This window comes from Pelmatolapia mariae, linkage group LG15 (assembly GCF_036321145.2).
Source record: "Pelmatolapia mariae isolate MD_Pm_ZW linkage group LG15, Pm_UMD_F_2, whole genome shotgun sequence".
Classification (NCBI taxonomy): domain Eukaryota; kingdom Metazoa; phylum Chordata; class Actinopteri; order Cichliformes; family Cichlidae; genus Pelmatolapia; species Pelmatolapia mariae.
The window spans coordinates 17491246-17510060 of record NC_086240.1 but is presented as its reverse complement, the minus strand read 5'-3'; the positions used below and the strand labels follow the sequence as shown (position 1 = coordinate 17510060).

General features: G+C 37.6%; 1 protein-coding gene across 4 annotated transcripts in view; it reads right to left on the bottom strand.

The window, feature by feature from the left end:
• Nucleotides 1–18815, bottom strand: part of dlgap2b (discs, large (Drosophila) homolog-associated protein 2b) — a 95167-nt gene that overhangs the window by 13055 nt on the left and 63297 nt on the right. The window contains exons 4-7 of one of the 4 annotated variants that reach the window (XM_063495467.1): nucleotides 17186–17339; nucleotides 14842–15061; nucleotides 6771–6815; nucleotides 2012–2068 (exon numbers count right to left, since the gene is read on the bottom strand). In XM_063495467.1, the coding sequence (XP_063351537.1) occupies nucleotides 2012–2068; nucleotides 6771–6815; nucleotides 14842–15061; nucleotides 17186–17339 (476 nt within the window). Of the gene's footprint in view, nucleotides 1–2011; nucleotides 2069–6770; nucleotides 6816–10566; nucleotides 11785–14841; nucleotides 15062–17185; nucleotides 17340–18815 lie in introns of those variants that run through there. The other 3 variants (XM_063495468.1, XM_063495469.1, XM_063495470.1) reach the window with 3 other exon arrangements.

The following is an 18815-nucleotide window of genomic DNA, read 5'->3' as shown; positions in this document are numbered from 1 at the left end:
TATAGTCCAGGGAAGTATCATGTCTTTTGTTTAGTCAGTTGTGCCGGGCTGTGTTTGAATTTGATTGTTTGGCTCAGCACTGCTGCACTGGGCACTTCAGCAAATAAACCCACACGCTGTAGGTGCAGCCAAGACTAAATAGACCTGAGTGCCATGCCATAAAATTGTGTTGCTCCTCTGCTTAAATGTACAACATTCGTAGTATTACAAATAAACAGTGAGGACCTAGGTAGCTTTTCCATTCAGAACAGGAATTTTGACACATCAACAGCAAAGATTTGTCTCTGCATTTAACCACAAACAAACCACTGTAGCCTACATATCATCACCACAATCTCTATAGTTAGTTTCTATTGCCTTTTCTAAATTCTTCATCTGCACTGGAGAATTAACGGTGTGCATGACATAGCTCCTCAGATTGCTTGAGGTGCAGTATTACAAAAACTGTTCCCCTAATTAACTGATTGGTCAGTCAGGAAATTAATTTACAACAGCTTTGACGTGCAATTAATTAAATAAGTTGCAAATGAAGCAGAAAGGACCGACATATTTGAATTCTAGATTCAAAGTAGTGATCATAAGCATAACCTATACAATACTACACACCTGATTATTGATAATTAACAATTTAAATGAATAACAAATTCAGGCCTGAACAAAATATTACCTTTAGGTATACTTTTAATACAAAATTAGGAATGCGTTTGTTAGGTTGTTTAATACAATATAATGCAAATATTTGTTTTAGATCATGGTCCATGCCAACAGTTTTTTGAATGTTAAAAATCATGGATAGGGACTGATTATTTATTCATTTACTTCAAGGCTGACTGGGCTTATTTTTCATTGTTAGCACTCATGAAATGTAGGTCTGAAAAGTGAATCAATCCCCAACCTCTGAAACCTCTGCTACTATCATGACATTTACAGGGTTGCAGACCAGAGTGCAATACTACAAAGTGAGATTAATGGGTTGGAGATAATCAGATTTTCCTGTGTCCTGAAAGTATCTCTATTTTTACCTGGCTAAATCAGTGTGTGGTAAATTCAAGCTGAACACACAACCTGGTTGAAGCAGGTTATGTTCAGGGTTTTGATTTAAAATCATCTTAGGCTACCACGTTCTAATCATTAAAAAAAAAATTATATTATATTTTGAACCCCTTTTTTGTGCCATATTGATTCTGCGCTGGGAAATATGTTTGTCCAAGCTGTACCTTACTAACATCACAAATGAAGCGCAGCCAGTTTAAAGTTTCATTGCTCTAATGTGTCACTTTAACATTAAAAATAAACTGGCCATCCCCAAATTTGCTGCCCCCCTCCCAGTGCCCCCCGCGGCAAGACTGTCCTGTGTTGGTAATGATTTTAATAAATGTGAGCACAAGAGAGGAAGACACCCTACAAAGAGTTTCAACATGAACTTGTACTTTATTCCTACGTATACAATTTTTGTCATTCGTATTATGTCACTGACGATTTCCCGTTGTCACCCCTACTGCTGCGTCCGGTGCTACCCCAATATTTTTAGTGGCCCCCATATGGCCACCCCTATGAAAAAATTCTGGAGGCACCCCTGCTGTGATTAAGAAGGTATGGCAGCTCTAACCATGTCTGGTCTGATAAAACAGGCAAGTTTAGCAGATGCAGGCTCAGCAGCACTTTCAGGTTAGCATCTGTGAGAGTGTCTGAATGTAATACACTGAAGCAGCTGTTTTGCCAACACTCCACCTTTTTTTTTTCATTCATATTTTAAACCTCCTGTGGATGTTGACAGTTGACCGTGTCTCACACTGCTCAACCCTTTTGATGATGTACTGCTGTGTTTCTCAGCCTGTTTCAGATACCTGCTCCTCACCTGTTTATATTCTTCTGATTTTCCTTTTTTTTTTAGCAAAAATGACATCACCCCTTTGCTTTGCCCATGGATTTATGGCTGCGACTGAAATGCATGTCTGCAAAAATAAGTGCTAGTATGGAGGGAAAGAAGAGTATGGAGACGGACTGGTACCTGGAGGTGGCTGAGCACGATCCACGCTGCAGGAAGTAGGGAGACGAAACTGAATCCCTGTAAGGAACAAGCAACACTGGTTAGGCAGAAAAGATGCAGGGTAGGAACACAGTAATGCTCAACAATAAATCATCTTGCCATATATATATAGATATATAGATATATATATACCTACCAGAACAGACTAAGAATTATTGAAAATTGTTTACAGGATATATTGTCTTAGTTTATGCAATCCTTAATTCAATCATTTACAGGTGATAAGAGAGAGAAACACAGGTATGCTCAGTTTACATCAGTGCTTTTGTTTTTCCCAATAGATCTAAATGCATTTGTTTTGCAATCATTTCTTATGAGTAATTTACATTAACAGTCCTGCTGTGATGAACTTAATGCTTCACATTATAAAGAAAACACATTTAAATGCTCATATTTGCTCAACTCTAAGACACTGACTGTGTTTCTGTCTCAAAATGCAGACGTTCTGATGACACTGGCACAACTTAAACACAGTTTAATGGGCAATGCTCATAGGCAGTATTCCTTTGAGGAATCAAAACCTTGTGTCTGATAACAAGGCTTTTATTGTCAGAGAAGAGTGAGAGTGTATTAGGATAGACTTTATTCTGTTGAATCTGCCAATATTTTATAAAAACATCTTTGTACATTTTAAAATGAAAAAAGAATGGCAAACGATGATCTGACGAGGCTAAACAAAAAGCCATTAAACTATATTTATTTTAGTAAAATTAGGCTGAAAAATCTTCAAAGAGTCAATAAATATCTAGGCTATTAGGAATTTTGCCCATCAGTGTTGCCCGAATATCCTAACCATTTCTCATTATCTCGTGATCTGTCAGTACTTATCAGGTCTGCGTTAACTTGTAAGTCAGTAGGCAAGTCATTAATGCATAAAAACATTCACTGTAACATGCATTATCTAAATCTCTACCTTTTCATATTACACATACTTAGAAGACACAGAGAGCATAAATCATCACCATAAATATGAATAAGCAAGCCATATTAAAAAATCCAGGATGCAGTCAAATATTTTTGGATTAATTCAGTTAATGGTTTTCATATTATCTGATATTGAAGTAGTTCTTTCTGTAAGGTCAGCAAATTGAAATCAGACTGCTGAATTAGCCAATCCAGACTATATACTTACACTACCAAAATGATGTTTAGACAGTAAGGAAGTAAGATGAGATGTGCTGAGACAGCCAGACAAAGAACATGTTTAGACTAAAAAGTAAAGCAGTCTCCTATTCTCGTTCTTAATGTGAAGACTGCCTTTGACTGATGTAGTAAAAAGCATTGCATGTTGTATTTCAGCATCTTTTTGAAGTTTCACTTTTGGCTTTTTTAAAATTTTACACAAAATGGTTACGATCACCCTATGACCAAATGTGTTTCTGTTTGCATTTGATCTCATGAGTTTTAGTCACACTTTACATGAAGTGCAAGTACATGGCCACACATAAAAAACACTTATCACTACTTTACAATTACAATTAAATTAAAACATTTGAAATTAGCATATTTTGCATATGTGGTTCAGATTCCCAATTGATTATATCGGCACAATTAGGGAAAATAAAAAAGAAACCTTTAGTACTTACATGGACTTTATGTAAAGTGTAACCCAATACTATTCCATAACAATAATTTTGGTGCAAAAAATATAACAGACCTCCACTCTCGTGCTTTTCAGCCAGACCTCTCAAACCTTTTGCTTCTTTGTGTTCAACACTTAAATTTCAGAAAAACCGTTGGGAAAAGTTCTGACAGTGTCTCCGCTCCGTCCGACTCCCGCCATTTGTGCCAGAGGCTGTTCTTGCCATAGTTGTGGACTCAGACTGGCAAAGAGGCTGGTAAGATGCTGTTCTTACTCAGATCAGGGTTGTGGGTTAATGATATGCAATGACTGACGAGCTGTGTACATGAGCATGGGGGCTGCAGATGTAACAAAATGAAGGTGAAATCTTCCAGGTTGCTGTGTTTTATTTAACTCTAGCTATAGAGAGAGTTAATGTCTAGTTTCACTTCAGTTTGACAAGGATAATGATAAAAATGGGACTTTGGTGTTTCTGTTATCTGAGTAATTTTGTTGCAGTCAAAAAATTTCTTAAGAAATTAGAGACAAGCGTATACTTTATATGGAAAACTAGCAAAAAGTATTTTCTGTTTTACATAACAGCATACATATAGCATGTAGTATACAACTTTTTTTCCCTAAAGTTACATGCCAGTTCTTTTGTGTATGCACTTTGACTGAGCCAAAATAAATAGCTGTGTCTGGCAAAAGCAACAAGGAAAAAAAGAAATAGAGAATTTTCTTTTCCTTGTTCCTATTCAGGCCCTATACTCTGTCCTGTGTTTAAACCTGAATATGGCACTGGTGTTTTGAAAATATGGAGTGGATTGATTGGTAAATGGATGACTGAATGGATGATTTGACGTAGGACAACTAGTTATACCTGAGGGTGTGTAGAGGTCAATTGCAGATGATTCTATTGGGTTTACAAAATGTTTAAATTTAAATTTGTGTAGCCCTTTCTTTTACAATAAAACAAACATGTTGTTCATTGCCACATACATATATACATACAGTGGTGATGCCCCCATGGATGCAAGGTGGATTAACCTTGTATGTATGAGTATTTCAGAACAAACCAATACAAATCAATGGCCTAAACTAGCATCTCAGCACTTTTTTCAGTGCATTTGACCCCATGATGAAATAGTAGATAAGAGTCCCAAATTAAGTCACCAAAAAAGTTAACCAGCTTTCACAGATTAAAGAAGCTGCGAGTCACTAAAGTAATAACCCCTGCCCCCCTTGGCTGTTAAAGCCAAAGTAAAGTTACTTGTACACTGTAAGCTCAAAGGTGTTGTCAAAAACAAAGAGGCAAATAGAAAAGGGTTTCCTGAGATTAGGTTAGTATATTTTGCTGCAAAGATAACATGCTGGACTAATGCTGGGAATTCAATAGCACTCCATCTAAAACGTAAGCAGGCCTATCCTGGACGCTGTACTACGAAGCAAGATAAACATACCCAGGGTATGTTAGCTGGCTTCACTTACCCTAACATCAGTAAAATGGTCAATAAGTTGACCCAGGGTTTATCAGTCTAGCTACAATTGTATATATGACCAGTGATAAACATGGCTAGGTAAACTGGCAGCAGAGCAACAGACTTTTCAAAAGAAGATAACACTATTATTGGAAAAATATGAAGAGGTTAAATACATAAATAGATCTAAAGCAACAAAGTTATTGCAGACAAATAACCAGTATGAGCGTCTAATGGGCTATATCAATATAGGTTATCTATCTGAACCCAATAAGGAAAGTCTGCAAATATGCATTTTTTCAGCTGCAGCCCTGATGAGGTTCAACTATAGGAGTAAAGGTTTGACATTATGCAATTCAAGCATAGGCTTAGACTTAATTCTGTTATAATAAATCCATGAGTCCAAAAATGCACCCTGTTATAGGATCGCATATTAATAATGCTTATAGAACAAAAGTTTTTAAAAAAGAAAAAAACAGGACCCAAACAGGAAAAAGCAAGGAATAAAGTTCCATGGTTATTGGTCAGTAGGTGGTGACTTCATAGCTTTTAATCTGTAATCTTAAACAGAACCTGCTCCAGAGCATCTTAGGCCTGCAGAATTAGTTACCATGGTGATATGCCCCTAACTTTATAATAGCAAAAACCCAGGGTTAACTCAGAAGCTACCTGGATAAGTCCAGATCCTGCTTTGTAGTACAGGCCTGTGGTTTATCAAAAGATTTATGTTTCACAGAAACTGAGAAGTAACTATAGGATATGACTGTTAGTGGGCTAACATGTTCTAGGTTTGCTACAGTATATCTAGTCATCTCATTATGAACAGAGAGTTTAAGATTACTCATAAGTTAATTTATCTACTGAGAGCCCCTGATTACAAGTTTAACATCATTTGTAGCCTGCTTGAAAAAAATCCACTTTTTGGTATATTTAAAAATAGACATGTCAGTGTCCAAAATACCCAAATCTTTTACCATGATGTGAGACGGTAGAATGCTATAAAATACCATTTACACCACCCCATTTAAAATGAACATAGTGTCTATCTTTCCCTTAAAACTAATCCTAAAGCAACTGCTAAAAACAAGTGACTTTACTACACATTAACAAAGGTATATTAAGCATTGATTTGTGGTGGTTTGTAGAAGAAAGCTGTTATGCTGATCAGAACCTGCCTTAAACACAGTGTGTGCTGATTTTACTCCCCTCGGTTTTCATAAAGAAAAATATATACAATGGTTAAAGCAAGAGGGTGAATCACTGCTAAAACTAATGAATTTAAACAGAACTGTAATATTAAAAGAAATGAACAAAAAATTAATTATGGTCTTCGTTAAAAGGCTTCATGCACATCTCGGTTAAATTAGGAGGCAGTTGTGCATAAAAGATTTTAAAAGTATGATATTGTTCAAAATTGCCAGTGTGCTAACACTATTTTTTGTTATATGACAAACGTTTTTCTTTTTTTGAAAAAAATCTAGAACTGCTATAAATTCTTAATATAAAATTCAACTCTATTCAATTTGGAAACAGATGAAAACAATGAAATGCATTATACATACTTATACATGATGGCATATTTAGCTTATGATATCTCATTTTTATCAAGTGAAAATGTTAATGACAGACAAAATGTATGAAAAACATACAAAAAAGATAGAATAAAGCGGTTCCCTACCAGACCTACCGTACTCTCTACGCCCCCCAGCTAAGCTACGGAGGCCTAAAATGGGGGAAACGACAAAAAAGGAAAACAAACAAACAAACAAAAACAAAAAAGGTGATAGCTTAGTAGAAAAGCAAGACATATTGAGAGGGTCAAAGTAAAAGACACTGTGCCAGGCTTGTGTTGTGTATTTGCAGTGTGTTGAAGAGTATAGATTTTGGACACAAAAAAATGCTATCAGTGCCGTAAGGTCAGTCGCATCTTTGAACGCCACTGTAAAGCTATGATCCCTATTTTTCCATTTTGAATTATCATAAACATCATAAACATTTCAAACCATTGTTTTATATCAATTTATGAAAAATACATAAGGCCAATAAAAGTTTGAAATAAATAATCACAAGAAACACCACAATAAGCAAAAATAAAAGAGGAAAAAACGTATCACACAGTTTTCATTCATTTAACAAAATAAGCATAAGCTAACAAGTGCAGGCTAAACTATCATTTAAAAAGAATGCTTTCTTTTTTTTTCTTTTTTAATTTGACAAAATCTTATTCACTTAACAATGCAGTCTGAGATCCCTGAAAATTAGCTTGTTTTCTCCAAGACACCATAAATAAATGCAGGAAGAGAACACAGGGATAGAAAAAGATTTATATTGAAGCAGTATTACAGGTTCAGGTGAGATCAGATTCCATCCAAAAACCCCTGTCCCAATAACTGGACTTCACAGAGTTGGCACAGTTGTTGCATCATATCTCTGGATGACAAGGAAATGTAAACAAAAACTAATGGCAAAATTGACTACATATTGAAACATATTAGATACTGTAGACAGAATTTCTTACAAATAGTTATATATTTCATTACAGAAAATATGGTTGCATGATAAAAAATAATTGCAAATACCCTTTGTCTATTTCTTCTTCGGTCTGTTTTTTTAATATGTATATCCTTCACATATATGATTTGAAAATATTATTTAGATCTGTATTTTTGCTACATTTCAACTTGCTTCAAGGGAAGGGTAATATCTTTGAGCAAAGTAATAAAATGAAAATAAATGATTGGATTAAACCTATATTTAAAAAAAATTGGTGCATTCCCTGGCATCAATCAGTCATGAGTTTGCAGTTTAGTTGTATATAGATCGAGAAGAATGTTAAGCATTTGTACAGCATTTCCAAATATATTATTGGAGGCCTATTTTCTAATTTGGCTGTATTTGGTAAAATTGTTATATGATTATTCAGTTTTTTGTATGCAGTGTCACAAAACATGTAGATGCTACTACATAGCTGGAATCTCATCCCCCCCCCCCCAAAATCGTAGATTCTTAGGTACATACAGGCTAAATTAGTAGAAATGTGGATGAAACAACTTTTTTGCAGCCAACACTTAAGGAAACCTTAGCGTTGCCCATGGCTCATGCAGAAATAAGAAAGTTTTTTTTCCAAAGAGTCACCAATATTTTCTGAAAATGTGATTCCATTTCCGACATTGATGACCGGCATGAAGGCTCAACATAAACGTTCATATCTAAAACTGCTAAAATGTAGCTACATACAACAGGAAACAAAGGACTTGCATAGAATGAATGAATGCAGATTGGAGACGTCACGCTTGGCCAGTCTTCAGCACCTTTAAATTAGTTTACATTCCCCAAACAATGGGAAACAATGTAAGAGAATGCCACTGCAGTCCCCTCTTAAGCATTCAAAAAGCAGAATTATGAACACAAGCCTATCCAAATTTTTTTCATATATATATATATATATATATATATATATATATATACTTCATACTAAAATGATTATAGGCTAAATGTTGTCACAGTCATAAGCCTTTCACTGTAATCTTTTATGATTTAATTATGCTAATCCAACCTTTAGCTGGTCTGTAATGAAAAACTCAAAGTCTTATGTTTAGGTTAAAGCTAAGTTAAATAAGTTACAATGTTTTAAAAATGTATAATCAGTATTGCAAATAGTAGACAATCATAGCAATACACTTGAGCTTATCCGTATATGTCCTAATAAAACCACAACTTTGGACTTGCTGTCAAACATCCCCATCCACAGATTGAAATTTAGTCAGGTGTTTGAGCTCAGGTTTAACAGCTTGCTGAAACAGGTATAGGATACTCCTACAGCAGAAACTCAAAAGGAAATGTCTGCCTTCCTCCTTTTGTGGCTTCAACATTAATTCTGATTCACCTTTGTTACAGCCTTTGTACAACTGTCAGCTTATCAAAATGCCGCTTTTTCTGTGAATATTATTTTTTTGGGTCGTGCAAAACAGGAAGAAGAACCACTCTCTTTATAAATTGAGAGATGATGCCTCTTTTTTATTTAAAGTCCTTGCTGAAGGTTCACATTTCAGTCGGGGTTTGATACATATAGGCTTCCGGTGGTCCTGTGCTGCAGTCCAAAGATAAGTCCTGTCAAACTTGTTTGCTGTTGGACTCTTTTTTCCACACCTTTCAGTATTAACTTTGGTATGCCTTGCAGGTATAATGTGACAATGGAGGGGATGAGGGCAATATCAGTGGCTAATGAGCAACTATTATTTTATAAGTAAGAGGCAACATGAGCAGTTAGCCAAATAGAGCAGATGATTCTGGGCTCCCACCCATTAGGGCTTGACAGGAGCCCAGCTAAGCCATCACTAGTGAGGCGGTGTTAGTACATTCAGTGGCACTATACTGCACCTCTGGGGACATATCGAAGAGGTAGAGGCCCTCAGTGGCTCTGATTGTCTACTTACAGGGACCAGTGTTTCTCTGTTATAGTGATGAACAGCCTCAGCATTTTATCACTGGAGAAATATGATAGGATTTAGTTCAAATATATGTTTTTTTAGAGCTAAAATAAAATAAATGTGACTAGTTAAGACATTTTTCATAACAGTTGAAGAACATTCACTTAAAACAACAGGTGAAACACTGTTATGAACTTCTGACTTCATCATGATGTGCAAAAAACAGTGGGGTGATGAACAGGATGAAACAAATAAAGATGGACATTGAAGACTGGTAAACGTGTGTTTGGTTTAGAAACCCAGTTACTACTTTAACCCCTCTCGACGCTTTCAGAACACAGTATGTTTGTAACTGCAAACAGTACAAGTATTGAATATAAGTTTCTCTATTTACAAAATGATACATTTATATACATATACAGAGTTTCAACATATATGCAGTTTGTGCAGGAATGAGTTGAAGCCAGTACATTCAAACTTGATAATTTCTGTGAATTCCCCTTTACTGTTTTACGCTTTGCTGGCTGTTTGACTTCGTAGTCAATCAGAATAATTTATCGTAAACAATTCTGGTCAGGGACTAGGTCCTCAGAGCCTTGAGACAGTGCAATCCATACAGTGTTCCAGAGAATAGGACTTTTAAACAATTTATGGGGGTTATGACAGATTGTTTTCACCACTACCTGCTGTTTCCTAAACTACTGTTTGAACTTTATGCTGCGTGGTTCATCAGTTCACCACTGAAAATATGCTCATATTTTAGAAATTAAAAAGAAAAATGCCCATTTCAACTGGAACTGGCTACAAAATGGAAGAAGGCAATGGCAAAGGAATGCTTTGATCACGATAAGTGAAACATAAATTATATATCAATATATCCTTAAATAATGTATTCATCTTTAATGCATTCATTAAAAAACTAGGGTTTATAAAGTTATTCACAGTATTTTTTTAGGTGCTTAAGAGAATGTTTCTACATGAAGAGAAACTGGAATGAACATGAGCTATTCAAATTCATGTGCAGAAACAGACTGAGATATGCGTCACCTCACATTGGCTGATAGTTGAGTTATATTGTTGAATATCCCTCAAATTTCCAATCATGATTACTTAAATTGGCTTTTTTGAGTATTTAAGACAGCGGAGGGAAGATGATGCTGCACTCGTTGGCACTTGAGGATCTGAATATCAGTCACATTCTCCCTCAGATTATGATGTCACCTCATTCTGGTGTGAAACAAAATAATTACTTTGTTCGATGGCTAAGCAAGACACTTGTTAAAAGATTGCTTGAACAATAGTGAAACCTGTTCAAGAGATGACAGACTCTGTGTCTGCATAGAGTAAAGGGACATCTAATAACAGCATGGTTCTGCTCCCCTTTTCTGAATTTTCAGGTTTTCAGCCCGTTTTCCTTATTTCATTTTCCAATTACATGTATGTATGGCTAAAATGACATAGACAGGTATGACATGGGCCCACTGGTGTACTTCCTGCTCCACAGTTCTAGACTGGCGCTTCTGTGACCACCTGTGTGGCCAGTTGTGTCTGGCTGCTTATGAGCCCTTTGCTTTTTGTTGATCTCCCATGGGAAATCCTCTATTGGAAGTGGGCTGGCAGGGCTGCCTGACCCCTCTGGCGTGCTTTCAGGAGTTCCCTCTATAATCTCAATTCGAGGTGGGTCCATCAAATCCATGATACTGAAGGGTGCTGGCTCGGGTTGGCACATCACTGACTTGTCCTCTGTGTTTTGTCGTACAGACCAGCTTGAGCCTGCTTGAATTCCTATGGAAACTCTGTCATCTGTTTGTGTGGTGCTGTCGCTGCAGGGCTCCCGGCACAAAGTCCACATATTGTAGCACTGAGTAAAGTTGAAGAAGTTGCTGTTGAAAGTTTTTAATTCCCCACAGACATCTCTGCGCAGCTCTGCTAGCTCGTAGCGCATTGCAGAGATTTCATCCTTCCACTGCATGTTGAAGGCAGCGACCATGTTAGCAGACTCCTTAAAGGCCTGAATGGCTTGAGGAACCGGTTGCTCAGAGGTGGCTATTGGTGAGGCGGTAGGGACCCTGTATGAAGGTGGAGGTGCCGGCGGGATCGAGATGGCTGTTACCGTGGAGCTAGTACTGTGCTGGCTGCGTGCAGCAGCAGTTTCTCTCTCTAGCCTCTCGAGCTCCGCATAGGCAGAGGAGCTAGCACCATCATCATCCTCGATCATGTCATCATTTAGTAAGGATGTTCCATCCAATACATCATATCCCTCTGGAAGAAAAATGTGAATATGCAAACAGAAGGACATTCAGGGTGAAAAGAACAGCTGGAGTGGGATTTGACTGGGATTCTGATCTACAGTATAACACATATCTATGGAAAACATACAGTATGTGAGTGGAAAGTTCCAAAGATGTACAAGCTCTGATCTATTGATTTCCAATTTGGTTTGACAGATTTAACGTTAAGTAACGCATCTGCACCCACCACAAGCAGTCTGCATTAGAAATGTGCACGGCTAAGTTGTAGGTGAATATCGGTCAGCCAAAACCTGCTTAAAAATGCACCTTTACTGAAATATGCTTTTCGGTTCTTTTACTCCACAAAGGCAACGATTATGACCTAACTCACATACTGCAGGCTTTTCACAATGTTTTTACACTGCCTTCTCAGTCATCTCAAGGCTTCTTTCCATCTTTTCACTGCACAGCACAACAAAGAGTGGAATTAAACATGAAATACATCAATCATTATCAAATCATAGATTCATTTTTTTCTGAGAACCCTTTCTCAAACCATGTCAAATGTTTCTGACTTCCTTAAAATTTGTGCAATTTTGTGCAAAAGAAAAGATGCAAAGGGAGTAGAAGAATCACAAGAAGCAGATATGAACCCTATTGAACATATCAGGTCCAAGGTGGCTGATTTAGACCATGTGAAATATTCAAACCCGGTGAGGGCTGCACCAGGGAGAGGCTGCAATCCCACAGTCCAAGACAGTTGACAAAATCACTGCCAAGAGTTAGACTCTGCCACAAGTGGCCTTTTGAAAAGAAGCCAGATTTTCATGAAAGAAAAAAAAAAAGTTCACACATGTACAACAGGTAGATGCTGCGCTCACAAATGATTGGAGACAGTGGCAATGCGATAACATTCACTGCTATTTTATGCTGAGACATGAAAACATTCTGAAGAGTCTGGGCAGAACATACCGCATACATTTACACTTACAATGTGGTCTAAGAACACTTAAAATAGAGACGTGGTAAACAACTCACAAAAGCCAGCATCACATTCATCACTGTAATCAATATTCAGCGTTACCAGTGCTCTAAAAATAAATCAACATGTCTGAGATTTTATGAGTTGTTTGACACCATGTTTGCTACTTGGGATAACATAAGGCGATATTTCTACCAACTACATATAAACTTTATCTGCTATTTTTACTGAGAAGGCAGTGCAAAAACACACATATACATAGATATATGTATGCGTGTCAACATTAAAATACCTGCAACAATCATCACTGATGCCTCCAGTTGTTCTTTCCCCTTGGTTATCCTTCAAGAGATGGATGGTCAAATGGAGAGGGGTTTGCTGTTCGTCTGCCCTACGGAGCACCATGGGGTCCCTTCCCCACTCAAGGGCCCACTAGCCTCAGGGTTTGGGTCATAAGTTGCTTACAGTTTAATAATAATAGTAATAATCTAGTACTGAAGACTAACATAAAAACAGGATTCCATGAATAAGCGATTCTCTCTTTTAGTCTGGTTATTTTATTTTTATTTTATGGCCACTATTCACGCATAATTATAGTGCATCCCAAAAACAAGTAATATTTACAGTACGGGTTGTATGGGAGGTGACAGTACTGTATATTTTATCAGCATCCAGGGAGTCCTTTCTCTGAGCTGCTACAGTCTTATATTGTATGTTGTAATCGATGCATTATGCTAATCTTGGTAATACAATTTCAGAACATAATGTACAGTCAACTGCTTGTTTTCGCCCATGTTGAGCTGACAGATTTGGAGCAGAGTTAAATGAATAGCGTTAAGCAAATAAGACGGTGGGATTGGAGAACACTCCTTTGTCCTCAGTACTTCTGTCACATCGTAGAAATCGTAGATGGAAACCCAATTGAGAATGAAAGGATAAAAAACAAAAACAAAAGTCCAGATTCAACAAGAAAACAAAGCCAACAAAATGAATAAAACTGCAAATGTCTCCAATATTAAATTGTCAGAAAAGTGTACAAAAACAGTAAAAATCCAGGTAATCCATAATATTAAAAAAATGCATGTAATTAGAGAAAAAAAATGTTTCAATAGGGTTCATAGCTTTACTCTTGCAGGCAAACACCAAATACACTCAGTGAGGGAGTTACGGCAAAGACTGTGCTTGCACAAAGAACCTGAAATGCTAAATAAAGGGACATATTGTTTGAACTGTGTCACAAAAAATCTTGAAATTATTGCATTTTTACATTGACATATCATTCATTGGGACATTCGTTAGCATTAACTCGAGTTTCATGCAACACAGTACAACAATACTGTTAGTAAAGTTTTTTTCTTTCAAACTCTAACGTGTAGTGTAGTTTCTTTGTGCAACCAGCATGTAGGTGTGCATATGTACTAGCTGCTAAAGCTTGTTGACTTACCTTAAATTGTTTTTTTTAAACATTTTTTTATTTTATGTAGCCAATTGCAAGGTCCGTTACAAAGTTTGTGCTAATGGGGGAGTACAGGTGAATGCTTTGTCCAGTGTGTCCTCTCAAAACAAATATATCAGTGACCTACTACTCCCCTGCCCCCTGGCCCATTTTGTTTTTCACCCCTCCCTAAGTAACTCACACGCTTTTCACAACACATAAATAACACCACACTTTAACATGCTTTGGTTCGGGCCTGTTCCTTTTAGGCATGCCATGTAATGCGGCTGTGCTGTGTTATTATACTGTGTACTATGGCCATGTGTTGCCGTCTTAACGTTTAAAATGTAGCTCTCCCACCCCTATCCTAGATTAAAGCTCGGCAACACCACAACTGACCAATCAGAAGCTTGGCTAATGATGCATGACTCATGCAACATAACACACAAGCAGGTCCATCTAAACAACTGGGAGTATGCAGTGGCAAAAAAACAAACACACGTACACCATAGCTTCCAAAGAAAATAACTGGAATCATTCAGCCCGGCATCTCTGAAGCTCAAGGGTTCCCCACTGTACATATTTAGGTATGTCAAGTTTGTGCGCATGTATAGGATGTATGAAGATATGTAATCTAAGCCCTCTCTTATTCAGGGGGGGGATTGTTTTACCTGTTGTGGATCTGAGAGTTGAAGTGACAGTGGAGGATGTCATTGAAGGCAAGCAGTCGTCATCTTGGGAATAACCAGCCTGAATTGCACGGAGGTAACTGTGGCTTCGAGTGCGGAACGAACCAGGCAGGTCCAAGGCCTCCATGGCCTGGGATTCTACTTCACTAAAAACGGACTCGCAAACTGACTCAAACTGGCCATTGATCTCAGTCTCACTCACCTGAGAGACAAAAACAGGAATAGCAGTCCTTAATTTTTCCTCTTCCTTTCTCTTTCTCACTTTGATTCTTCCCCTTTGCACAGCAAATATGAAGGAGTGTTAGCATAAGGAAACGCCGCTGTCAGTTTCGACCTTAAACTGAATAAATGTCAGATCAAATGGGGAAAAAAAAATTCAGATGACAACAAAAAAACAATAAGAAAAATAGCCAGTTTGAGTTATAAAGCAATAAATTGATCACAAAAGACGTTCTATACAGTATACTGAATGCTAACAGATGGAAGATATCTCATAAGTCGTGGAAGTGCTTAGAAGTACAATAAACTGCTCTGTGTAACAAGATTCATTTGTTAATGTCAAAATCGTGTACTCATCAAAGGGAAATGTTATTTTACAGCTAAGTGCTGAACGTGTGTCTGTAGTGTAGTAGTTAAAGCATTTGCCTAACCACCAATAGATCCCCAGTTCAATCCTACGAGGAGACACAAATCCCTTTGGGGCTGCGTCAGGAAGGACATCTGGCACGAAAACTCTGCCAAATCAAACATGTGGAGTTTACCTGTTGTGGAAACTCCTTGTGAATGAGGGAAGAGCTAAAAATAGCTTCTTTTTTTAGTGATACAAATTGTGTTGGCTGCATACTTTTGTTTATATTTGAATTATGTAATAATAGAAGATAAAGATAATATTGCCTTTTCAATATTACTTTAGCCTTTACTATTTAAAAATGGGAATGATTTGCTATTAATTAGACCTTTTCCAGTAATGGAAAACTAGGTGTTAGCACGTAAGGTTGTAAACTGATTTTTCAACCTGTGTTTTAGCCAAAATCTCTCCTCATTGTTACTCCATGTACGTATTGAAGGTCCAGTGGTGGATGTGTCTCAGATCTTGCTGTACTAACCACATCTTAAGCCACCATGGAGGTCCAAACAGACTTAATTCATCCAAATGTATAGATTCATAGGAGAAGAAGGTATTTGAATTTGAATTTATTTGAATGATGATGTTGGTTCAAAATGTGTATTTATTTCATCTCTAGGCCTACACTAGTACTCTAGTACATTGCTCGAGGGTGACAAAAAAGCCCTGTCAACCAAAACAAACTGAATCTTTTGGCATTAACGAGATAATGAGTTGGCATACTAAAACAACACTAGGCTCATTAACTGTGTATCAGTAGCCTGTTCCAGATATCAAGATGCAAACTTGCTGATGTGACACCGATGTCCTAATTTAATAATTATGTGTAATTTCACATTTTTTTTTATGAGCAGATAACACTTCAGAAACAAACTGTAAACCATGTTGGACTGTGTCTGAAATTGATTTAGGCATAAGCTTTCAGATAAATCATCTGTACCCAAACAGTAAAAGCAATAAGTTATTCTAATTTCGTTTGACTGATATAGCCGAGGCTTTGTCTACAACAGGGATGTCAAACTCGCTTTACATCGTGGGCCACACAAAGCCCACTTTGAACTTAATTGGGCCAGACCAGTGAAATGCCCCTTTCTGTCAGTGTAAAGAGATTTAACAACACATTTAATCCCTGAGGTATCTTAATATTAGATAAAGAAGTCTAATTCAACAGCATGTGTCTTTTTGTACATAATAAAGAAATTGTGCTGTAGTTAATGAAAGAAATCACAGGAAAAATTCTAGTAGTTAATTTCCCAGACTTCCCTGTAAATATAAAACAGAAGTTTCTTGTTAACTCACTATAGACCCATTAGTCTACAGTAAATAGTAGATAGCGAATGTCATTTTATTTTTTTATCTACAACTTATTGACTTTAGTGTGGTATTAATGACCATGCGGGAGGTCTTAATTGTAGTAGTAACACTTATGAAAGTACAGTGAAAAGTCCAAAATTCATGCCCTCCTTCATATTTTCCAAAGACATCTAGTGGGCCAGATTGGAGTCTTTGCCCAGCTGATTCTGGCTCCTGGGCCTTATGTTTGACACCCCTGCTCTGCAATCTAATAATCAGGGGACCTCCCTTGGGTGCTTAGTGCCTCTGTGCTGTCCTCAGCACAATGCTACTACATACAAACTGATATAAGCTCTCAGTGATGTGTCCAGGTGTTGCCTCTGTGTGATGCATGTGTTTGAGACTCACCTGGCTGACGCAGCTAGCCTGACTGAGGGTGCTGACGGCGCGCATGTAGCTCTGGTTGCGAGAGCGGAAGGGCGGGGGATGAAAGGTGGCAGGGTCCAGCGTGACACTAGGGTGGGGCTGTATATCTCTTGTGGTTTGCAAGTGGTAGCCCTGGCTGAACAAGGACAGGGGGCAGGGACAGACACGATTTCACAGTTCAAAAGCCACAAAGGTAACATCTGGAACACACTGTAGTTTATAAATCCGCTGGTTAGCATCTGTTGGCATGGCCTTATTTGTGATTAAATGAAAATGAACTTCTACATGATACCCTCTCACTTCTACATGATACCCTCTCACCCCTCTCATTTTTAAATATCCTCTAGATCCATGATAAAACACTAGTTCGTTCATTCCAAAATCATAGAGAGCATGCATAGCTTGGCTGTGGCTCTTATTAGGGAAACAGTGACAGCATGGAGTTACAGTAAGAGATTATTACATTCTCCACCAGAGGATAAACAAAACATAAGAGCTGTTTTGTATGTGGACAAAAGCAAAAGTGATCAGTTCCCCACTGAGATGATGGTAACAAAATTAGCACTCAGTGGCAGTAGAGATGACGGATTCACGACAGCTCCCTAGCTTCAAGAATTTGGCTGTGTTTGAAAGTCACAGTGCCTGAAAACAAACAGTCACAGAGAACAATAAATTGGGGGGGGGGAAAGGTGTGTTTCAGCTTAGGTAGAGCAATGACATCACGAATACGCCAATTAAAAAACACTCTGTATGTTGTTCTGGTTTAGCATGAAAAAGATACACATGGTCACCATTTACCAGTGAGAGATCATTAGGAAATCATTAAATGGAGGTGGTAAGATCCTGAGAAGCGAAATCTATCTGTTCTAAAACAGCCAACTGATGTACACTGTGCTTTAAAAGTAACATCACCCAAATCATCTGGATAATTAATCTTAATTTGTCCAGTGCAGAACCTTTTGCAACATGTTATTTGTATGTTAACCCTGATTAGAATAATTATCAACAAAATACTATCTACCACATTTATATTAATGAGTAGATCACATTAGAGTGAAAGTGAATGGTAAAATTGTCAATAATTAAGGTTTGTTGTAATTGTAAAGGCAACACAGTAGTGCAGGAGGGTCTTGGGTTTGGCTCCACAGGTCGACTGGGGCCTTTCTATGTGGAGATTGCATGCTCTCCCTTTGTCAAAGTCTGTCTAGGATCAAAACACAGACATATATACTCCACACTTGGCTGGGTTACAGAACAAACCCGTCACTTCCCCCAAGGCTTCTCATCAAGCAGTGTTAACTTTAACGTATGCCCGTCCATGTGTCACCTCTCCTGCATTTGAACCGGCTCTCTTTCTTTCTTCTTTTGACAGAATTGTCAGCAATAGCGTGATGCGGCGTTTGTGTATGGTATATCAAAAATTTATATCAAACTCAAAACCAGTTGGTGCCACAGCAATCACCAGAGCACAGCTGTAGCTGACCCATGAAACAGTTGTAGAAATACAGTGCTTGGCAGGCAATGCCTAAGACCAAAAAAGAGCCAACCACAGCAACCATACAACCCAACAAAGGTACTATTGTTTTCCAAAGTATCTTCACTTGAAATCACC